This window comes from Pungitius pungitius, chromosome 9 (assembly GCF_949316345.1).
Source record: "Pungitius pungitius chromosome 9, fPunPun2.1, whole genome shotgun sequence".
Classification (NCBI taxonomy): Eukaryota; Metazoa; Chordata; class Actinopteri; order Perciformes; family Gasterosteidae; genus Pungitius; species Pungitius pungitius.
Window position 1 is genome coordinate 14,030,838 of NC_084908.1, and position 24,760 is coordinate 14,055,597.

The window sequence follows — 24,760 nt, forward strand, 5'->3', positions numbered from 1 at the left end:
TAAGGGTGTGAGCGTGTGTCTAAGGAGACCAGGATGTAATTAGACACAATGGCAGTAGCTAATGGAACAGCTGCCTCTTTGTAAATGTTACTTGCTTCTGCCATGTGGATGCAAAAACACACACACACACACACACACACACACACCTTTTCTGTGACCACCAGTCGCTCAGAGCACCACACCGTGCCTATGTGTCTTTTCTTTCCTTATTTCTTTTTCTAATCCCTTTCTTTCTCTTCTTGTCTTCTCACCTCTCTGTCACCTCTATACGCTCTCCTTCCTCTCCTTCCTCTTCTGCCCTTTTCCCCCCCCCCCCGTGCTTGTTTTTAACTTTTCGCCTTGCGATTGCACTCTCTGATCTCACACAGAAATCACTCTTTTCATGCTCACTGCCTTTTTTCCTCTTCTTTTACTTTCAACTGCTCCCTCTCTCTCTCTCTTTTTCCTTTGCCCTCTTTTCCCCTCTCTCTCTCTCTCTTTGTGTAGGCTCCGTTCCTTTGTGTGGCACTATGTCTCTATCTCTGCTCTCTCTTTCTGCCTCACTTTTCCTTTTTCCCTCCCTCCCTGCCCTTTTCTTGGCTATCAGACCATTTTTCCAGCAATGAGACTGGTCACCCCTCCCCCTTTCTGTCCTCGCCCTCCATCCCCTGCCTCCTCCTCTTGCTCCTCTTGTGGCAGAGCTCCTATCAGAGAAATGATAACACTACGTCACTCTAATCTGGCAGAGGAGGGCTGCAGCAGCAGCACGCACACGCACACACACTGAGCTCTTTATTTTCTTCGCTGCTGCTGCTGTTGCAAAGACCAAATGTGTCTTGTTTTCCATCTATCACTCTCTCCCTCCATTTTTCTCCACCCCTCCCTCGTCCTCGTTTTTTTTTTTTTTTTTTCAGAGGCCTTGATGTGTGCGTCGGTGTCAGATAGTCACAACAGTCACCTTCGACGTCACGCGGCTGTATAATCTCCATAGTAACGTGACCTTGCCCATCGCGACATTTCCATCTCGTCCATGTTTCCATGTTTCATCTCTCTTTCGTTCTGTATCGCTTTCCTTTGACAGGCAGCTGTCTGGGCCGATTGATAAGGAAGTAAATCTCAGTTTGACCTCGTTGTGGGCGGCCTGTCTTACCCTCAGAGAGAGAGAGAGAGAGAGAGTGGGACAGCGATAGAATGGGTGGGGTTGTTTGTGTGCATGTAACAAGAGGTCACTAATACAGGCACGTTCTCCCGCCATACCTTCAGCAAAACCTCAGTCACCGGTATCTGTGTCAAATAATACCAATAATAATAGCCACGCTGAGGACTGACTTTCACTCAGCCGAGGTTTGATCGTTTGTTAATGCCTGCCGCTGCCATGTCACCCCAGTCTGGAACGGCACAAACTGTTCCTGTTGAAATTGCACAAGCTTGACCTCCCCCTCCACCCCCTCCTCCTCTGGCTTGAGCTCTCTGTCTCTTTCCGTCGCTCTCTCTTCCCTCTTTTTTGAAAACCTTTCACACCTCTCTCCCGCTGCTTTATCTTTCACCCTGCCGCTTAAGATGCGTTAATGGAAGAATGGCTGTGAGTGTGTTTTCGTAGGTCAGGCCATTGTTTCTGTCCACAATTGTAACATTCTAGTAAACAAGTTAATTAGAATATACACACTCTACTTGCAAGGCAGCGGGATTCAAGCAATATGAGGATAATCCAATCAACGGCCAAGTAGTGTTTGAAAAAGGGGGCCCTTGCTTCATTGCTACTAATCAGCAATGAAGGCTTCTCGGATCGTGTAACCGATCAGGTTGTCGTTAGATGAGTGGATCAACCAGATGGGGGTAAAACCCTCAAGTTAGTCATACGTATTGAGAAAGAAAAAATAAAGCCAAACTGAAAATAACAACCCAATGTGTTTCGTTCATTGGGGCGAGAGTGGAGTAGAGAGGGGTGCGCTGGGAACCAAAGGGTTGGTGGTTCGAACCCTGCCTGCTCCATGTCAGATGTCGAAGTGTCCTTGAGCAAGACACCTAACCCTCAACTGCTCCCCGGGCGCCACTAAGGCAGCCCACCGCTCCCACTGTGTGGGATGGCTAAAAATGCAGAGAACAATTTCCTGTATGTATAAAATAGTACTTGCCAATAAAAAAACACAGACACACACACACACACACAAAACAATATTTTTCCAATCTCACCGTTAACTCATTGCTTGTGTGTGTGTGTGTGTGTGTGTGTGTGTGTGCATGTTTACACCCACACATGCAACAGGGGGTATGTTTTCATTCCAGTTGCCTTGTAGTTTTTTCATCCTTATCCTCTCCTTGACTGACTCGCTCTAATCTTTCCTTCTTTCCCTTCTCTCTCTGCCTCTCTACTTCCATTACCTCTCCTCCCTTGGTCGTTCAACATTCCTCTCTCCTCTCCTCCTCCTTTCCCTCTCTATCCCTCCTCCTCCCTCTGCAGAAGGTCAGGGATACGAGGACAAGCAGAGAGTCACATGACAGTTTCCCTGAGCACTCGGGCTGTGAAAACTTCCATGATCACCAGCAAGATAATGAATGGCAACTGTTCATACCGCAGGGCTGTTTCCTTTGTAACCGGTAATCGGTACTCTATTGTTTTGACTTGAGTCCTTTTTTGCACGTATGTTCTTAGGGCCTCTTGAAAACGGGATCACCGCCGCCCCGCTATATTTCCCACCTCTGGTGCCTCCCTCTCTCTTCCACCACTAGCAGCAGAGGGAAGCAGTATTATTCTTCTCTGGAATGTCGCATCAGGCTAAATTTAGAGCCTTAGTTTCCGTTCTTCCTTACCCTCCCGCTCCTCCTCTCCTCCTTTTCTCCGTCCTTACCGATGAGACTGAAATAGTTGGCGTTGTGTCTTTACTCACCTGGGAGTGACGCCTCTGAAATACTCCCGTCACTCCTTTCCTGCCTGTCCCAAACTGGGCTCTGAAACTGACACTTCAACGTTGTCGCATGCATGTGATTGCGATCTCTTCGAGAGGGTTGGTGCATTTTTTCACTTTGGATGCAGCCGTTTCCCCCTGTTTCCGGTCCTTATGCTAAGCTAAGCTAGATGTTCACTTTTGACCTTGTAAATATGCTCCTCACCATTTTTTTGTGGATGTTTTGGAGCTTTCAATTATATCTGTGATCTTTACTGGCAGATGGAGTTTTTGGGACCTCATGTAATTGTTGGAGTCCTCAGTGCTATCTGAGCAGTGTCTTATGGATTGATAGCTCCAGAAATACAGCCATTGACACGTCCTGGGCTTTGTAGATAAGTTGGCCTCATTGTGTTTTTCTCCATGCTATGTTGTGTTTTTTTGCATTTGTGTGGGTGTGTGTGTACGTGCTTGTCCATGTGTAAGAATTTATCGATGCAGCCCCTCCTTTGTAGCCATTACCACTGATTCATGCCTCGATCCTAATGGTCGAATCATTAACAATTTTTACACCACAGGCTGTTTGAGGGTGTGGAGTGTGTGCCATTCTTTCCCCCCAATGTTTGCCCATAGAGGAATGCATTTGTGTGTGTGTGTGTGGGTCTTTTTGACTGTCCTCGGGCCGCTCTCAGTATTGATCTCCATATGGTCAATGAGCAAGGCTAATGACGGTACAATATGCCGCTCTCTCCCACCCCCAATTAATCTCAGCAGCCCTGGCACAAATGGTCCGGTCTCTGAGAGGACCTGACGCATTATCCCACCTGGGCCGCCATTAGCCAGAACTAATGAGTACCTCCAGGTTTGAAAGACACTGTCACTAGTGAGGATTAGCAGGAGAAGTGGGCATGTCTCACCCCTCTAGCTATGAATCACCCGTTTATCCCTCGTTGTTGTGGGCATGTAGAGGATGTACAAATATCCCCTAACAAGCTCGGATCAAAAATTCAGACACCTACATACACAATGTGCACACCGACACACACCTGTGTTGCTAACCAGCCGTTCTTTGGTTTTCTAAGGTGAAAGGGGCATTGATTTCTCTGCAGCACAAACTGCAGGCCTAACATTTGTCTCCCAGGACTAACACACACACACGTATGAACATTGGGTCAATAATCTGGGATATTTCGTCCCTTAAAGGAGATTCCGTTTGTGCCAAAAGGCGGAAAGAGAGTCAGAGGAGAGAAATGAGATGCAGGGAAATCCTTCCTTCCATCATTAAGTTCTTGTCCTGCTTCCCAAAGCTCCCAGAGAACCAGGAAGGCAGAGGCGGAGGGAAACCAAGAGAAGGGGCGATGTTACTGCTGCACTGGTGGCGTTGCTCCCACCGTTGGTCCCTGTAGATTTCCCTATCACTCACCAACACCAGTACGGCACAGTTAAACACTTACACGCTCAGTGAGTCATTCAGTGCACTCTTCTACTCCCCCCCCCCCCTCCTCTCTTTCTCTCTCTCTCTCCTGTACTCTCTTTTCCTTTAACTGTTCGAGGTCTAAATCCCTCTATACTCAGCGACTTAACCCCTTTCTTTCATTTCGCCCCCTACGCTCGTGCTTGGATCTGCCAGTAACCATTAGCTGCTGCGCGCGTGTGTGTGTGTGTGTGTGTGTGTGCGTGCATGCAATCAGTAAACTAATGCTTTGTCGAGTACCACGTTTCTGGCACGTGGCAAACCTCACAGCCGGAGTAAAACGCAGGAACTGCGAGCGCGAACACACACACACACCCACACACACACACGCTTCCTCTTTAACGTTCGTCCTTCCCTCTCTCACATGAACAGAAGCACAAAGTTGTCGTACGTCTCATGAACCTGACGGCAGGCACTTTCAACACACGTCCAGTCACGCACACACACTTACTGTGCATACACACAATGGGCTCGCAGGATTTCCTTTTCTTCCCTAAGGCCTCCATGGGCAGTGTAACAGGAGCTGCGGTGTTGGACGTGGGGAGATGGGGGTGGTGGTGCTCGTCGGGTTGCAGTGGATGATCGTCGGGGATAATAAACGGTTTGAGAATCATCAGCGAACTGGAAATCCCACCCACAAAGCCAGCTACGAACCACAAATCAATCATCCACATCCACAGCAGATGCTGGTGAGCCTTTTTCAAGACGTGTTGTACTCCAACAACATGCGTCCTACTAGTTAGCTCAGGCTACTTAGCTGCAGCAACGGCTGTCCTTTTTCAGCTGACAAAATCGCTTTGGACCAGTGAATTCAAACCACGAGTTACTTCTCCATCAATAAAACAAAAAGTCATCATTATTTACGTCATATACTATATATGAAATGTATACTTTCCCAGGAGGTTTTAAATCACGCAAAAACTCCACAGCCATACCACACACACACACACACCTTGCTCTTCCTTTATACGTAGCCATTATTAGAACACAGTCAGTTTCAAAAGATGACTTCCCCTGGTGGATGTGTCAGTGTGTGCGTTATCTGAAGTGGCTAGGAGCCTACATGGGGGTTTTTCAGTTTGTGTAAAAGCTGCTCGATGAACGGGTAAACAGACGTCACAAGTTTATCTCCGGAGGTTAGCGCTTCTCTCTCTTTCCCTGTCTTTCTCACGCGATGGAATGGTTTTGGATAAATTCAGACCCACATCACTGCCACCTCCTCAGCCCTCCCTTCGGCTGTTTGTCTGTCTTTTTGCACCTCTCCCTTACCCATCTTTGTAGTTCCCTCTCTCTCTTTTCCTTCCCTCCTCGTCCTCCTCAGTTTCCTCCCACCCGGGCCATCAGGGTGGTGTGAATCCTTTGGTAAACGTCTGTTGCTTTGCAGAGCATGTCAGTAAAGCCAGAGCTAATTAGCAAAATCACAGAATAATTCGTTTTTCTTCTTGTCGTTTAATTCCCACCACACTTCATCCCTCCATTCCTCTCCTCCCACCACGCCTTAGTTTTTCTGCTAACACTGTAACAGAGGCATAGTGTGTACTGTTTACATTCCCTTCATATCCCTTTCTAAATATCTCTCTTTCTCTTAAATTTCTCTTACATCTCCCCTGATTCTCTTGATTTGTCTCTTTCCTGCTTCCCCCCCCCCCCGTCTCTCTCTACACCTCACGACGCCTGCCTTGCTTCTACATCTGTCTCCTCTCTCCCTGTGGAGTGTTTTCCTGCCCACGCCTTCTTCTCTATTGAGGTTTCTCTTGCTGTTGTTGACTTAAACACATGGCCGAGCTTGTTTTCTCACTCTGTGCCTTCCTCCCACTCTGCTTCCATCTTCGTCTCCCTCCTCTCTCTCTCTCTCTCTCTCTCTCTCTCTCTTTCTCTTTGGCGCGCTCTCGTTTCTCCCTATAGCCAGTGTCTGTTTACACATCCAGTTCCCCCTCTAGGTTGACGACAGTCCACTCCTTCAAAAATGATTTCCCCTATACGTCCCTCCCTGCCTCCCCTCCTCCTTCAGCATCTCTTCATCTCCTCAGGGTGGCTGTGTGCTTCCTTCTTTTATCAACAGCTATCCCTCCGCCCACCCTTCACTTTGTCCTCTCCCTCCTTCTTAACCACTCCTCAATTGCTCTTGTTTTGTAGAAATCACAAGGCGGCAGGAGGAAGGTGTCTCAACCGGTCACAACCGCGGTAATTGACACTTTAACCAGTGTGGAGTTTAGTGTGGAGAGCACTCCGGTTTCGCCCGGTAGACCTTCAAAGAAGCATATATGTCAGCAACTATGAACCGGTGGATGCTCTGTGATCACATGTACAATCTGTTCATGCTTTGGGCCTCGCTCTATGCACAGCGTTTCATTCATCTTAAAGACACACACACACACACTGCGTGTGTTACACACTACAGGTAATTGTAAAGTGGTTTTAGTAGTGATGACTCCACAGACGGTTTCAGTTCATCGCCAACTTCCTTTCCAGCAGCATGAAGCTATTTGCAGGAACCACGATAAAGCCCCGCTACGCAGACTCGTTAACGGTCTAAAATGCGTCACGTGATTCATTAGTTGTGCGGTAGTCATGTACTTGATGAAGTATTTTCAACAATACTTTTTTCTTGAAGTAGTGTTGTTTCCCAAGTGGAATGGAATTACTTGGATAAGACGCTGTGCATGAGGTCATATTGACACGTGCAAAACTCATGCTGGACGTTAGTTGCGTCGTGGTTGGAAACTTATTGACAGTGACTGAGCTGCGTTATTTGTCACTTTGGTGTGAGAATGTGTTGGATGTACCAGCTGTGCGTAGCCTGCCCAGCACCAAACAAAGGTAGCAACGAGCTGTTGATTGTAGTGGACCATTAAGAAGGGAAAGTATTTAATACTCCCGTTCTAGGACTTTGTATATTGAATATTTTTCAATTGTCTGTCATGCCCTACCTAGAGATTATTTTGTATGAAGAGTTTGTTCAAAGTCATGTTTGTGTACATGTAATAAGAAATACAGTACAACTGGATTGACAATTGAAAGGGCAGAAAAAGATGGAGATTGACCTTCTGATTAACAGTAGAATAGAATGATTTAAAAATAAATAGAAAGTCTAGCATCAAATTGTGAGCAGATCCACTCTAAATCCACTCTAATAAAAGAATACTACATATTGATAATGTCAAAATGAGTTCTTAATGGCATTACGGTCCTAAATGGACATGTTTCATCATTGGTGATTGTGAACACAGTGGTCGTGTTGCAGGCGATGCTGCTGGGATAGAGCTGACATCATGCAAACATCTTCACAGACAGTTGACTTGCACGGCCATGTTTACTCTGGCGGGAGCTTTGAAGATTATTGAAACAATATTTTCCACTTCAGCATCTTCAGTCGACGTACACTCACCGGCCACTTTATTAGGTACCCCATGCTAGTAACGGGTTGGACCCCCTTTTGCCTTCAGAACTGCCTCAATTCTTCGTGGCATAGATTCAACAAGGTGCTGGAAGCATTCCTCAGGGAGTTTGGTCCATATTGACATGATGGCATCACACAGTTGCCGCAGATTTGTCGGCTGCACATCCATGATGCGAATCTCCCGTTCCACCACATCCCAAAGATGCTCTATTGGATTGAGATCTGGTGATTGTGGAGGCCATTTGAGTACAGCAAACTCATTGTCATGTTCAAGAAACCAGTCTGAGATGATTCCAGCTTTATGACATGGCGCATTATCCTGCTGAAAGTAGCCATCAGAAGTTGGGTACATTGTGGTCATAAAGGGATGGACATGGTCAGCAACAATACTCAGGTAGGCTGTGGCGTTGCAACGATGCTCAATTGGTACCAAGGGGCCCAAAGAGTGCCAAGAAAATATTCCCCACACCATGACACCACCACCACCAGCCTGAACCGTTGATACAAGGCAGGATGGATCCATGCTTTCATGTTGTAGACGCCAAATTCTGACCCTACCATCCGAATGTCGCAGCAGAAATCGAGACTCATTAGACCAGGCAACGTTTTTCCAATCTTCTATTGTCCAATTTCGATGAGCTTGTGCAAATTGTAGCCTCAGTTTCCTGTTCTTAGCTGAAAGGAGTGGCACCCGGTGTGGTCTTCTGCTGCTGTAGCCCATCTGCCTCAAAGTTCGACGTACTGTGCGTTCAGAGATGCTCTTATGCCCACCTTGGTTGTAACGGGTGGTTATTTGAGTCACTGTTGCCCTTCTATCAGCTCGAACCAGTCTGGCCATTGTCCTCTGACCTCTGGCATCAACAAGGCATTTCCGCCCACAGAACTGCCGCTCACTGGATGTTTTTTCTTTTTCGGACCATTCTCTGTAAACCCTAGAGATGGTTGTGCGTGAAAATCCCAGTAGATTAGCAGTTTCTGAAATACTCAGACCAGCCCTTCTGGCACCAACAATCATGCCACGTTCAAAGTCACTCAAATCACCTTTCTTCCCCATACTGATGCTCGGTTTGAACTGCAGGAGATTGTCTTGACAATGTCTACATGCCTAAATGCACTGAGTTGCCGCCATGTGATTGGCTGCTTAGAAATTAAGTGTTAACGAGCAGTTGGACAGGTGTACCTAATAAAGTGGCCGGTGAGTGTACACTACTACAGGAACATCACGCTTTTCTTTAGTCTACCACGGTACACCTTTCTCTCTCTGTCCACCTGTTCTGCTGAGTCGTGGGATCACAAGAGGTCTGTACATCACCTCTCCACCTCCCTCGGGACAACAAAGAGGAGGAGGGGAGAAGAGGAGCGGGGGAGAGATGGCCCTGGTGTTGGGCCTCTCTCTCTCTCTCTCTCTCTCTCTCTCTCTCTCTCTCTCTCATACACACCACCAGCAGCAGCTGTTAGCAATGACAGCAAATGGTTTTTCCTACCCCTATTTGGGGAACACCACTGATTAGAAGGTCCGTTCTCACTTGTTTTTGACACAGTCACAGCAACGCACAAATGTCAGTCTCTTTGCATGTGTTTAAGTTGTGTGTGTGTGTGTGTGTGTGTTTGATGGAGAAAAGGGTATCACCAAACGAGCGTAGAAAAATAGACAAACACAGTGAAATCGAGAGAATTTGTAGAAACACACCATAATGCACTGAATGAGGGAGGGAGGGAGGCAGACAGAGAGAGAGAGACGAGTAGAATGCAATAATGTGATAAAGCAGCTGAGGAATGGAGGTTTTTCTACACTCTAACGCTTTTAGTCCCATTTCTACTTTTTAGGGCAGATTTCATCATATTACCAAAGGCCATTTTGGCTCTATTGTGGATAATAGGCTGCTGTGGCATTATTGCAGATGCTGGCTTAGATAATGGTCACTCTCTCTCTCTCTCCGTATTTATCTCCCTCGCCCTCTCCCCTCTGCATTAGAGAGGCAAGGCAGAGGAGTTAAAGGAAGAGCGAGATTAATGGCATACAAAGGATGGGCCGAGTTGAGGGCGATTGAGATAGCTGAAGGAGCAGAGCATAGAAAGGTTGCTTAATGTGTAAGACAAAAGGAGGTAGGTTGTTTTGCTCTCTAGATAATGCTTTCTGTGAATGTTTCCTTCTAATAATACAATAATTCTTTAAATTTTTAAGTTAAATGAATTAATCATTACATCCCTTCTCCATAGCAAATATCCAGCAGATGTATTCCTAAAGGCCTACGGTATGTTTAAAAGTATATACATATGTACTTTTAAACATACCGTTGAATAATATATACAGTGTATAGTGTATACAAGGGTTACATTGCACTTGCTGTAATATGGTAGGATGTAAGGAAGGGGGTGTAGTTAGGGGGGTGGAGAAATCAAGATGGAGCTAGGGAAAATCGGATGGAAGCGGATAGGCAGTGAAGACGAGAGGAAGGGGGGGAGGAAAATGGGGGGGGGGGGAGGAAAGAGCGCCTGAAGAGATGCAGAAAGAGAGAGATGGAGAGACGGAGGAGGGATGGAGGGAAGGGAAGGGAAGGGGGAGCCTATTGCCCCGAGACTACGGCAAAGGGGGAAGAAAAGAGTGGAAGCCTTACAGCAGCACCTAATGGCTTCTCTGGAGAGGGAGGGAGGGAGTGAAGAGGAAGAAGCATAATGAGGGTGCTATGACAGAGGCAGAGATAGATTTAGAGAGGGAGATGAGGAGGGAGAGACAAAGAGAGGTGGAGGTTACATGGCCATTCGGTAAAGATGGAGTCAAAGCAACCAGGAGGAGAGAGTGAAATAGAGGAAAGCGGTAAAGGAAGGAGGGGGCGAAGGAGGAGAATGATAGCTGCTGCAGACGTTAAATGACCTATGGCAGCAATAAAGATGGGCGAGAGCGGATGTTGAAAAACAAATGTGGAACTGGTAGAAAAACCAACGGAAGCCGTTGGTGAAGTAAGAGGGAGGACGAGGAATGGGAGGAGGAGGAGGAGGAGGAGGAGGAGGAGGAGAAATTGAGAGCGAAGCGCTCCGGGGCAAATGATGCAGGTGGGAAGAGGAAGCATCAGCCTTTGGGTGAACAAAGAAGGGAGGAATACATGAAGGGTGTACCGAGAAGAGGGAAGGAAGGGCAGCATAGGGGCCAAGGAGTGGCTCGGTACAGGGGTCTGAAAAGAGATGTGAGGGGGGGATATGAGGAGAGATAGAGAGGTGAGGTAAAGGGAAAAATTGAATAAGAGGAGCAGGAGGGATAGAGCGAGAGCCGAAATGAACACAGCAGCACAGAGAGGGTGAGACAGTGAAGGATGGCAGCATGAACGAAAAAGGTTTACCTTCATGAGAAAGGAGGAGGGGGAGGTATGAAGGATGGACGGATGTGGGGAACCTATCTTTACCTCCATTAAAAGGCGCGTTATAGCACTGATCGCAGCTGTGAATAATTCAAGCCCCCCTGGTTGGGAATCCTCTCTGGGAAGAGACCGAGTGTGATAGCCTCGCACACACTCAGGCCAACACCACGGGACACACTCACCTCCGCGTTCTCTTTTTAGCGCTACGTACAAGCTCTGTACGTGGTAGAGAAGCAGGTCGCGACGTGAACGCGGTTAAGACTAGAGAGTGATAGAGACAGAGAGAAATAGAAAGAGCAGTCCAACTGCTACGGCTTTGTGTTGTCACTCAGACTTACCATTCTCAGCCGTCATGATTAGATTACACAGAAATACCTCAGTCTCTCCCACACACACACACACACACACTATTCCCCCGTTTTTACATCCCTCACACACTCTCCCCGACATCTTCTCTCGCCCATGTGCGCGCGTGTGTCTTTAAGGTATCCATGGCAACCGTTTCCAGGGTGATTTACTATAGCACCTGGTCCCTCTCGGGGTGGTACACTTGCCTGCTCGCCACAATCACTCCCCGGCCACCAATGATCTCATCCCTTTGCTCGGCTCACACTCCCGCCCCCTCGCCTGTTGTCGTGAGCGTGATTTACTCCTCTCGCCGCTCGTCACATCTCGCTGTCTGCGACCGCTTATCCCCCCTCAGTAACAACATTTATACCAGGGAAATCATGTGGAGCTGGGAGCAAAAGCAAAGCCACGGTGAGACGATGGGCTGCAACAATATGCACCGGGTCGTTCTGACTCAAACTGCTCTATTCACAATGTGTACATTGCAACCTGCTGACAGTGGCATAAATGAAGCTTCATTCGTATACAGCTATCTGCCCGTCTGAAGGTGAGATCCACAAGAGGTGTTGCACTAAAGATATTTAGAGCGTACATACATGTCTTACTGTCTTATTTGCGCAGGCGTAGCTTCAGCTAAAGCTGTACTTTGCCATGTTAGCATTCAAATTAAAGTTCAAACACACAACTTACAAAGATTCTCTCTGGAGGTAATGTAGGTGTTTAGCAGGTAAATTGCTATCCAAGTCCACCCGCTTAATTTGGCGTGTTGGCATGCTAACGATTGCTAATTGGCACTTATGATGAAGTAATTCAGGTTCTACTGCTAGATGTGCATGTTCACTAAGATATTGAACCAATTTTTGATCAGGGATTATCATGGGATAATTGTTGCAAATACATTTTGTGCCATTAGTCCATAGAGTGAATATGACGTTTTTTGTAACTATAAAGACAAACATGCATGAGAGGCGTTTTGTTTTGAGTAAATTGTAATTTAAGGAATGTCACACTGCATGATCGCAAACCAGCACCAGCTGACCTTCCAGTCTGTGCTGTCTGTGGGTACGTAGGGAAATGCCTTGTTCAGAGCTACTGTGCCTCCTACAGGGATTCATTTAGTTAAAGTGATCCCCTCCTGCATGCCGACATGCATTTCCCAGCATCCTGGCATGACAACATATTAGTTCAGTTTAGGTTAAAGGATGATCCCGAGAGAACCTGTCAAACCCAGTCCATTGATTTTGAGCAGTAAGGGGTTATGTGCATTGCCCTTTAAATCAAAATATTTGTTTGTGTATGTGTGTGGTGTGTGAGTGTGTGAGAGGCATTCAGAAATAGGCCAGTTAGGGTTTAGAGCAAAAAGATGTTAAGAGATTAAACAGACCTCTGTGGGGAGCAAGACTCCTCTCCAGCAGTTTAAATATAACTCCCTTCAGGGACAAGTAAGTGTGTGTGCGTGTGTGTGTTTGAGGGGGGTGGGGTCTGAGTGGGCGGGTGGACGTGTTCGACACAACTAGTGGGTAAGAATCGAACCGCTGGCCTTTTACTAGCAGCTATCCTTGGTACCGTGAGCGTGCAGGTGTGTGTGTGTGTGTGTCAGAGTGATGTCTTCTTTACCTTTGGCGTTGGGAGGATAGTTAGATACTGTGAGGTCTGGCTCCACCATCTGCTCGGGGTTAGTGTGTGTGCATGTGTTTAGTTTGTACATGTGTCGTTATGGTTGTACCAGGTGATGCATACTCATGTTTTAACCGTGCACTCTAATACACAACCTGTTTTTTCCTCAACTTCACATCTAGCATGTTCATCACAGACACACACGGGGGAACGTATGCTGACTCATGTCTTATTACTTCAAGGTATAATATCTAGCATGTATGCATTCAACGTCCTAAAATGACAAGATATCTGTTTCATAACCTGGAGGGTTATCTTACTCAAGATAACCGTGTTATTCATTCAGTCATCTGTCAATGGGGTCACATTCATTCATTCAGGTTTACTACCAGAGTCTCTCAAAGCATTTTGATCTGCATGCTTCTATAATATGACTTGGCCAGTGGGTGCACGTTCAACCAGTGTGAAGCTCAAAGACATTCGGATATTGATGAGCGCTAGCTGCTAAAGACACAGCGACCTGTGACCTTCAGACTTTAGCATCTGCATCACAAAACATCAGCTGCTGCAACATCCGGTGTTGCTTCCAAATGCAGAATCCTCCCCCCAAAAAAACGCAGACAGATGTACTTCCTCTTCACTTTCTCGCTCTGATGGCAGCAGTAGTCTGCGTAAGAGTCTAATGAAGCGTCCCCTCATCCATTCAGCACTCACTCTCTGCCCCCCCCCCTTCTTTCTCTTACACAAGTGGGTGACAGATGTGAGCCACCCTGGAGAGCACACAGACACCCAGCACTCTGCTGCCAGGCGCCGCTGCTCCTATAGGCTCTGTGTGTATGTGTGTGTGTGTGTGTGTGTGCGCGCATGATGTGCACTCGTGTTTCAACGAAAGCCTTTATGTACGAACTGTAAGGCATCGTGCTGTAGTCCATGTGTCTGTCCATCTGTCTTTGGCTTTTGAACGCGGTTGCGCGTACTGTAAGACTGCACCTTGCAGCGCGCGCCCGTGTGAGCGTCTGTGTGTGAGCGTGTCTGTGTTTTTATAGTATCAAGTGCAGCCTTAAATCCAGCCGCTGTGGGGTCACCATGGGATAAGGTGATTTAATATTGACTGGAGAGTGAATGACCATACTAGTGTTTAAAGATACACCTTTAAACACACACACACACACACACACACACACACACACACACGTAGAGTGTAGTAGGCACTCATATCTGCTCCATGAGACACAGGAATGAAATGGAGAATCCTCTCACTTACACACGTGCACATACACATTTCCGCTCACTTCACGTGTAATGTAATCACCTGAGCTTTCCCTGCTTCCTAACCTAATAATGCTGACAGCCTCCACCGGGCGTGCATGCACGCACACGCACGCACACAAATAAACAGGCAGTGCGTGTGGTCCTCCGGAACAACCTGTGATACATTAACCTCTCTTTTCATTGTATCCACTCTGATCCTTCCCTGCCTCACACTGATCTATTTTTGCAAATTTTCGTAACCGATGCAGTCCAACTACGCTCCTCCTGAAGTCAGGAGCCAGCCACCGAGTCTCATTAGCTGCTGACCCATTTCTGTTCAACAGCACGGAGCTGGAGACCAGTCTGAGATGCCTAAGAAGGAAGCGTGTGGGGCAGAGGATACTAGGGATGCGTTTTGTTACATTATTCAAGCACACCCAAGAGTTAGGACAGAAAGGACAGAGAGAATGAAAGATGTACCCATCAACCCGGGGAGAAGAGGTTGAAAGCCAAAGTAAAATTGGCGAATAAATGTGAGTGTGTTTGTGGAGGGGTGACCAGGCGCGCCGGCCATAACCTGCTCCTCCGAGCGCCATCTGCTCCTCGCTGCAGCAACTGTTGCCAGGGTACCTGTTCTCCTCCCCTCTAGCCCACCTTTTACTCCTCCTCTTTTGGCTTGTCGGCTCCTTGTTTCCTCTTGTTTTTTTCTCCCAAAGCAAGATCTTCTCTTCTTTTCAAATTTTGCCCTCCCTCTTTCCCTCTGACATGTGCTTTTCTTTTCCTTCTATTAGTTTAACGATACCTGCTCTCTGTTCAATAGGCTTTATGAGCGTGACATTTAATTCAGTGTACATTAGCAACGCTTCAGCAAATGACTAATAACACTAAAGTACCCGTGGTTCCCCTTCCCATTCATCAGCTCTTTTTCGTCCTTTCCTTTATTTGCTTCTCTCTTTTGCATGCCTTATATTTAACTAAATATAGAGTGTGCATGCTTTAGTTTTAGTCACTTCTTCAGCTTTAAGTGCCAATCTGCTACTTGACTGCAACACACACACACACACACCACCGGCACAAAAAATCTTTAATTCTCTCAGACTTTCCTCCTCCTCCTTCCTTTGAAATCTATCTCTCTTCCGTTCCTTCGCTCCCTGGCAATTGTGCGGACATGACTCAGGGCCCCCTGTCTACAGAGAAGAAGAGAGAGAACACGAGAAAGAGTGGAAAAAAAAGGAGTTTGATGGTGGGGTGTTTAGAGAGAAGGGAAGAAAAGAGTGAGTGGGGGAGAGGGAGAGATCGTAGATCAGAACCGTCATGATTGAGCCATCTGCTGAGAGGGGGCCAGTGAGACTCCGACACACACACACACACACACACACACAAACGCCTGCTTAAAGATCACCACTGCCACCCGTTGGTCACTTCCTGACACTACGCCTCCTCCTTCCCGTCTCTGCTCGTCTGCCCGCATCGCTCCTCTGCCCCGGTGCCGTCCGGTAAGAGCAACCCGACTGGAGATGAGACACGTAGCTCTGAGCATCCATCAGTCTGTTCGGGCTGGTCTCAAGCAGCCGCTCCTGTCTGCTCCACAGCGGGATTTCCTGCTCTAATATAAGAGGTTTATCTCCACCTTACTCTCTTTCTAAGAAGTGCGGAGCCTCGATTTAATGAGGCTTTGGCGCTTTGAAAACATATTGAGTACAGTGATGTGTTACAGACTCCTGCCAATGCTACGGCGCGCAGCTCTAATCCTGCTCTTGCTGTTTTACTCGTGCTCATTCTTGCCCTGCAGTTAAATGTGATTTGTTGTACACTTTCTGTTCCTTTTTCTGGCTGTGTGTGTTGCCTTTTCCGATTGTGCAAACACTCACTCGCGGGCCTCAATCGTTCCTTCTTCTTTTCTTTTGCTGCCGGCGGGCATGAGCCATGTCCAGTCTCTATCCGTCTAACCTTTTAATAGATTCATAAACGCTCCCCTCTCATTGGCCAAAGCAGGCCATTTCATCCTATTACAGATTAGCGTACGGCTGAGTGGAGGAGGAAGTGCTCTTTATATGCTAATGAGCGGATCGTGTATGCAGCGAGGACCCACCGGTGCCCCCATTGGGAGGGCTGCCGGTGGCCGAGCGAGCTGAATCTTGAGGCGGTCCCGTCTTTATCTTGTATTTCACTCTCATTCCCAGACAGCTGGGTTGTGAGTTATCATACAGTGATGGCTCACTCTGGTGCCTAAATCAGACTTTGCAAAGGTGTCACTGTGGATGGCAGCAGTGCTGAGCGTGTGGCGGATCTGCATTCTCTCTGTACTTGATCTCAACGTGAGACATTCACATAAAGAGCAGTAACAAATGCACCAAACAGGATGGCTTTGTTAAGTGCAAGCTAATGTACCCATTTTTGTTTGGTTCTGGCCTTTCATCATTACAGACATTCTAATGGATTACCATGCAGTAGTTAAACGTCTTGTTGTTTGCTCTCCGAATCGATATCACTGTTGGAAATAAGTGGGTTGATAATCTTCTCACATAACTTGGTGAATCCAACAAGTGTCAAAGTTTCCTTTGACAGGCTTCATGGATCACTCAACAGTCAATCTGACCAGCGGCCTCCTCTTCTCTGTCTCTGCAGGAACAAGGCGTGGTGGGAATGTCACGACCGCCGGGCGCCATCCCGCCTCCTCACCCTGCTGGGGGCGTGGCTTCAGGTGTGGGGCCCAACCAGGGGTCGGGACCACCTCCGGGCTACGTGGGCAACCAGCAGCAAGCGGCCATGATGAAGCAGATGATGGCGATGGAGCAGGAGAAGAGGGCACAGATGCAAATGATGGAGCAGCAGAAACAGCAGCTCTTCAGAGAGCAGAGGCAACAGCAGCAACTGCTGGCCGAGCAGGTGAGCCTTCTTTGAATCAGTGCGCTCATTGCAGAATGCGATGGTGGCATGATGTTTCATCTGCCATGCATAGAATCCTAATTTCGTTTTCTTCATATATTGCTGCATAATGAGTCTGTGTTTAAAGCTCCAACAAGAGGCGCTCATCCTCTCCTCACCCTTACTGTTGTCTGGTTGCATGTATAATCACCCTCAACCACCCCCCTCTTTACTACTTTCTTTTCATCTTGCGTGTGTGTGTGTGTGCTGGTGTGCTCGCCACATACCGCCTGCTGTGATAATGTGGTGTTTTCTTTTTATTTCTCTCTCTGTGAGGGAATCAAGTGTTAAAGAGTTCTGAACTCTGGAGTCAACACCCACTATGTTTTAATTTGATCTGCAAAAGCAGACACAGACACACAAATATAGGTGTGTGAAAGGAAGCTTCTCCTGCTTGGGTTTAATGTATGTTGCCAAATGGATATCAAATGAGCAACATCTACTGCTATTGATGCACACATATTTTCCATCTTATTTTCTGTACAAGCACCACAACTATGGCTACGATAGTGCCTCATGGCTGCCTCACGTTTCCTATTTCAGTTTCATTCAAATTTCTGAAGGGAAGCATCATTCATCATTCAGATACTGCACACTAATCTAGTCCTGAAATCACACTTCTGTCTCAATCTACTCTATCAAAACATCTGTATGGACCAACCAGATGTCACAACCCTACAGTACCAAGCATAGGGTGGTCCCTGTATTCATACCCTTGCTCAGAGTGTATTGAAAGTTGTGACTCGGACAGTGTTCTTTTGGATCCACACTCATGACACAATTTTAACAATTGCGTATGTTTGTGTGTAGCTCCAACAACAACAGCAGCAGCAGCAGCAGCAGCATCTCCCCAGACAGATGGGGCAAGGCCAGAGGAATCCATACCCTCAAGTCAATCAGTACCAAGGTGAGACACACAAACATGTAGCCACTTTGTCTATGAAACAGAGCACCCCAGAATGGGCAGTAACCCAATGGATTTTAATAAATAAGGATATAATTCAACAGCATTGTATTGATGGTTCCGTTTTTAGTTTTCTGTTTTTAGTTTAGTATTTGAAGAACATCCTGATAGTTACACAAATAAATAGCTCATGCACAATTAGTCGGAAAAGAGTATAGCATGCATGGTTGGGAAACAGCTGACTGAGCATCACACTGAAACCAAACATCGCCTCACTGTCAGTCACATCAGTTGGAGCTCAGATGCTCTTTAGCCTCCCCCCCCCCACACCTCTCTCTCTCTCTCACTCTCTCTCTCCTCCTTCTCGCTCTTCACAAAAAAAGAAGAAAGGAAAATAGAATATTCGCGCTCAGCCTGTTACCAAGGCAACTTGTCTGTCCTGGATCCCCCAGAGTTCCGGTGAAGTCAGAGAGATGGATGAGAGGAGGGAGGTGGGAAAGGGGGAGGAGAAAGGGGGGAGGCTGGCAGCACGAGGAATAGGTAGATGATCCGTTAGGTAGAAGGAGAGATTAGGAAGAGGAAGAAAGAGAGGGAGGAAGATGAGATGACGATGGAGAGATTAATAGAAGATGAGATGATGATGATTGAGAGATTAATAGAAATACAGTGAGCGAGAAGGAGAGTCAAGTCGAAAGCCATTTATAGCAATGAGAGAGTTTGTCTGCAAGACCAGGAGATAATACGCAGAGGGAGCTTCAGAATGATACTCTGGCCCCGAAATACAGCGAGTAGTTTATCTATCGAGCAGTGCATCAGTGATTTTAAAAGCAATGATTGCTCTAGCATTACCTGCAATCAGAACTCAATCATCCTCACTATACCTGTTATTCACATAGTGAAGCGTGGCTTTTTTTTGTACTTACTTACACGTGAGTGACGCTCTTGTTCTGACGCCACAGTCCAAACTGTGAGGTGAGAGATCGGTGGAACGATGTCATAAGAGGGTTAATTAGGGGATGTGAAGTCATTACCATGCTAGTTGACAGCTCTACCACTACCCAGGGAATGAAAGGCAAAACCTTGTGGAGGTGAGAGGCTAACTGTGTAAGATTAAGTTTGATATGAGCCTGGTAAGATTTGACTAAACTATGAGGGAAAACATCAATATTAGCCTCTATTGTCTCTGTCCTCTGGTTTTGACTCCTCGAGTTCTTTTCCCCTAGGTCCTCCTCAAGATCTGGCATCCAGAAGCCAGGCTCTCCAGAACATTCGGGCCGCCCGTCTCCTACAACAGCAGCAGCAGAACCAGCAGCATATGGTCCAGATGAGTTCTGTTCAGGGGCAGGGGGGCTCTGTGGGACCCCAAACTGACATGGGCTTACCCTACAGCAACCAGGGGTCCAACCAAGGGTCCCTGTACGGGCTCAACCCATCTATGAGCCAAATGATCCACCAGCAGCAGCACCAGAGCCAAAGTGTCCAAGCCTCCATGGGTCTTCCACCGCAGCACAACCCTGCCGGAGGGCCGCCCCGGCAGGCAGGGCCCGGGGTCGGAGGTATGCCTGGAGGTCCCGGAGGTGGGGGAGCCGGAGGCTACGGAGCACCGGGGATGCTCATGAACTCCATGACACAGCAACCCCTCAAAGGTCCTTCAAACGCCAAAGCCCAATCACAGAGACTACAAAGCATGCTGGGAGGAGGAGGAGGAGGCGGGGCAATGGCGGCAGGTGGCTGGCCGCAGCAGCAGCAGCAGCAAGGACAGAGTCTGCAGGTCATGGGCGGAGGAATCGGAAGGACTACAGGGGGAGGGGGAGGAGACCTGGTGGGGTTCAGCTCAGCGCAGGGTTACGGGATGCAGCCGGGTCAACCCCCGCGCATGACCAAGCAACACTTTCAGGGTCCGGGCCAAGGTATGAGCCAGGGGATGGACCCCAGAGTGGGCAATCCAGCGGCCGGTATGGGAGGCCCAATGATGGGACCTCACATGGGCGGTCAGCCCAGGACCAACCAGCCCCGGCCCATGGTCATGAACCAGGGAATGAACCAGGGCATGATGGGCCAGGGGATGACTGGTATGGGGGTATTCGGGCCGGGCGCTGGGGGGCCTGGAATTGGGGCAGGGGGAGGAGGAGGTGGACCATATGGACCAGGGGGGGTTGGGGTTGGAGGTCAGCCACCGGGCTACCAGAGGACAGCCAATCAAGACATGTCATCATACGGATATGGGGGCGGGCCCTCAGGGGGAGGGGCCTTCGGATTGGGCGACGGCTCAGGGGCGGAACTGGACTCAAGCGATGGTTGGATGGAGGAGTTCTTCCCGAACCAATAGCCAACGGGGAAACTGGAGATGAGTTTTTACTGGATGAACTAAACATTAAAGTAGGACAAATGTTAAAACCTGAGAAAGTAAAACAAAAACGATGACATGATATGGACTGGCATGTTTTTGTTTTGTAAAACATGAGCAAGATTATACATGAGTTATTGTGTTATGTTTTGTGTGTGTGTGTGTGTGTGTGTGTGTGTGTGTGTGTGTGTGTGTGTGTGTGTGTGTGTGTGTGTGTGTGTGTGTGATGAGAGAGTGATCATTGTGTCTCGTGCATATAAATGAAAACCCAATATAGAGATTAAGAGATATGTTTCATTAGTGTCCCTTTTTTTCTCATGTTCAAGTGTTTGAAAGCGAGCCCCGTTTACACAGCAGTGCTGATAGAACCCGCAGACTGATGAAGGGAAAGAAAGACAAGTTCTCGAGACAGCAATTTATTTGTGTTTGTGTGCTTGTGGCACCCAGCTCAGTGCTTCAGATCTCTCAACTATGCGAGGAGCTGAAGGGACGAGAAAGCACTCTCAGCGCTCCCATTTCCTCTCTTAGATTTGTGCCTCTCATATCCATGACACACACGCACGCACGCACAAATCTGTTGCCTTCGCGCACTCTTCACTTGATCTCTCTCTCTCTCTCTCTGCCTCTTTCTGCCTCTCATCCTCCTTCACCGTCTCTTCTCCCGTCTTTCCCACCCTCTCTCCAGAGACTCGTTCCTCGCTCTCAACACTCCTTTCTTCCTCTCTTTTAAATTCTCAACATCACAACAGAACAAATGATGTTCATCTACTGTGCCACACAAGCGCACTCCGCCCTCCAGTCATTTTGCTAGGCAACCGATCTGTGGTGTTTTTAAGGGGGGGGGGGGTTCATTTCCTGTGCATGGATGTGGATAGCGGGTAGACATGCAGAGGAAGACAAAGAGAGTGCAAAGCAGAGAATAGACAGCTAAGGCAAGCACTTGGACTCAAAAGCTCATGCACACAAACACACAAATAAGGTGAGCGAGTGTGTGACAGACTGCTTCTGGAGCTAATATTGCATTAAGTGACATAAAACCACATCACGTGCATCAGGCTGACACAAAGCAAAACCATTGCTGGGCACTGAATGTATTCAAGCACCGCAAGTGACTTCTTCTTTTTAAGATTGAAAAAAAAAAAGCTCATTGAAAGCCCACACACACTTATTTGTTGCTTTGTTTTATCTCTAAAAATGATCCTGGTCGTGTCTTTGTCAATTAAAAGTTGTTGTTTTTTTTAAAAAGAAGAAAAAAAGTTAGCCTTCTTTTAGTCTGTATTGTCTTTTGAAAACGTGTTGGTCCTCCCGTCTCGCAGCACAACCTTCCCTGCCACCGTAAGACGGCTGGTTGTCCATCGTGGCTTCTCCTGTACTGCAGCTGTAAAACGCCCTCGCCCCCCCCCCCCCCCCGAACTACAACGTAACTGTGCCGTAGTGTAACACTACTGTGAAGCAACACGAGTTCTCCCCTTCCAGCGCTTTGCAAGGAACCGCTGCTCAGCCTTGAGTTTGTTCTGTAGCCAGTAGAGAAGGGTAACAACAGTCAGTTAAAGCATAAAGAATTCATCAACAACAAGCTGTCCAATCCTCTTCCCTAATGGTTGCGTTAATAAACATGTGTTTTGATACTGTAGTCGTCGGTGAGACAACCACCCTTACTTCTCTAACTGTTGTGATCTCGGATCAAAGACGAGTGCGCGCGTGTGTCTGTACTCGCATTACTTTGTATTTAGCTCGTCGTGGGCGAAGGTTTTGGAGGACGATGCTGTAATCAACAAACCAAAAAGCCTTCTTGTCTGTAAACTTAACCCCTTGCCATCAAAACACATGTTCTCATGGTCGTTGACGTTGTATAATCCAACCCTTTAAATACAAACTCTAACCAACACGCCCATGGTCCTGTATTTGGTAGCATCCTGCGTGGGGAGCAGAAGTCCTGCGTCCCGCTCGGTGGACGGTCGACAGCAGGTTTAGGGATGTAGCATTGCCCAACGTTATCAGGGTGAGATGTTGAAATATATTTAAATAAAAAAAATCTCGGTTAGTGTGTCTTTGCTCTTGGATGGTTTGCCCCCCCCCCCCCACAGCTTCGATGGCTCCACTGCTCATGCTTCCGATACTTTGAATTCCGCTCCAAGGGCCTCAAACTAAATTGTCAGTGTCAGACCAGTGAGATGGAGGCGGCGTGTAGGAAAGCACCCGAGGTTCACCTCTGCCCAGTGGAAGGTAGGGGAACACCTCTGGGTCACTGTTAAGGTCACAGCCTTTGTGACCTTTTGTCGTCAAAGTTGAGTTCACGATACGGTTTGAAATTCCTTCAGAGAACGGAAGCTTCCTCCAAATATCATTATGTACCGGGACCAAGTCTGTAGACAACTTTTTAACAAAAATGGTTGTTTATGTTTTGTTTTATTTTATTTTAATTGTTTGTTTGTTTTTTTACTGGTGCTGACATATATGTGATTATGAGAAAAAGTATATAAAAGATAATGGCTATTTGTAAATATGTTTTTACAGGTTTAAATACACCAGATGATACCGTCTCTACCCTGTAAAGAATTTACTGTTTGTTGAAAAATAGAGAAGTATTTTTATTTTGAAGGTTTTCGGTTTCACGTTTAACCCATCTGAGCTACGCCATTGCACTTCAGACAATGTCTTACTACTAATTTGTATTGTAAACCTCCTTTCTTTTTTGGAATTTTTTTCATTTGTTTTTTCTAGTTTGAGATTTGACTCTGTCCTAAAGCAGCGTTTATTTCTTTTTATCCTGTACAGAATTCCGAAATGTTAACAAAAGAGAATTACAAAAGACTTTTTTTTTTTCCTTTGTTTTTCAAAAAGATACAATAAAGAGAGACTGTTCTCGCTGATCATATTAAATGAACTGTTCTGTTGTTTGATGGCTTCATTGTTGAATGCAGACATTTATTCATGAAACCATCTCAATTAACATGTTTCTATGTTGACGCTTACAAAGTTAAGCCAGCTAACTATCACTTGAAAGCTTTTAGTTTAGGTTAACATTAAAAGAAAACACACACACACACACACGTCAAGGATGACACATAATGTCCACGGTATATTTTGTCAATTGTCGTCCTTTATGAAGACCAGAGACCATCAATGAAAGGTAGATGTTCTAGCTGGCTTTAGACAGTGTACAACAGCACAATATGTGGATTATTCACAATAAACTGGCAGTTGTAGCTGTGTGACGAAAGTTAGATTTCACATCTTGCCAAATTTGTGCTCATTTTGTTGAGCCAATAGTGTTTGTATTTGATCTAGCTTGCCACACATACAGCCTTCGAACCCTGGACCAATCGATGCTCTGAAGATGCATGGACACGGCAAAATAAAGGGGGAGAAAAAGTATGTTTTAATTGATCTATTTGATGTTTTCAATGTATTTGATCAATTGCATTGTTTGTTATTGTCCATTTAGGTACACTTTGTCCTCAAATACACATCAAAATGCCCCTGTCAGCTGACGAGAGAGTCATTTCAGGGTCGCGGGACGGATGCACGCACACAAACATCCGCGCAGCGCCTAAAAGCGGACGGACTCACTTGCTGCACTGCTGTTTGGTCCACCGGCCCTGATTTGCATAATTAGACTTGCGTATGCTAAAGAGCAGAGCCTTGATTCTGTCTGGCAGTCATGGTGACAATGAATCACGGGCTCCCTGCTGGCGTCAGCAGACGGACACACGGACAGAGACCACCCAGGGCCTTTTTTGTTCTGCCCTCGTCCTCCTCAAACTCACTTCTCCTCCTCCTCTCTCAGGCCACGCCCCTTTTCCTCCTCTCTCCTCTTCATCGTGGCCACCTTCCTCTCCCATTTCTCCCCACAGTCCCACTACATCTTTCCTTTCTCCTCGAACAACCTGCGTATTTTCTACTCCACTCTCTACCCCCCACCCACCAGCACCATCTTCACACACACACACACACACACACACACACACACACATGCACCGCAATCCTGCTTCCCATTTGACATTGATAAATGGAGACTGACAGAGATGACAACATCATTACTCATGTTCTATAGCGACACCTCCTAGGACAGAGAAAAAAAAAGAGGAAGAGGGAGGATGAAGGACAGGAGGAAGATGGAGGGGGGAGGCTGCAGTTGGGTGGCGTTTGGCACCATTCACCTCCAAGCACACACCGTAACCTTTTCTGTTCATGCTGTGATAAAGAAGCACATGGGCAGCATGGGCGATGGAAACTCGTGTTTACCACCCTAATCCATGCAAAGTATA

General features: G+C 47.1%; 1 protein-coding gene across 1 annotated transcript in view; it reads left to right on the forward strand.

Moving 5' to 3' along the window:
- maml3 (mastermind-like transcriptional coactivator 3) overlaps nucleotides 1–23,376 on the forward strand; it is a 76,927-nt gene extending 53,551 nt beyond the window's left edge. Inside the window, exons 4-6 of the mRNA XM_037471149.2 lie at nucleotides 16,939–17,199; nucleotides 18,049–18,145; nucleotides 19,366–23,376. Coding sequence (XP_037327046.2) covers nucleotides 16,939–17,199; nucleotides 18,049–18,145; nucleotides 19,366–20,471 — 1,464 coding nt within the window. The 3' untranslated portion in view covers nucleotides 20,472–23,376. The remainder of the gene's footprint in view (nucleotides 1–16,938; nucleotides 17,200–18,048; nucleotides 18,146–19,365) is intronic.
- The last annotated feature ends 1,384 nt before the right edge of the window (nucleotides 23,377–24,760 follow it).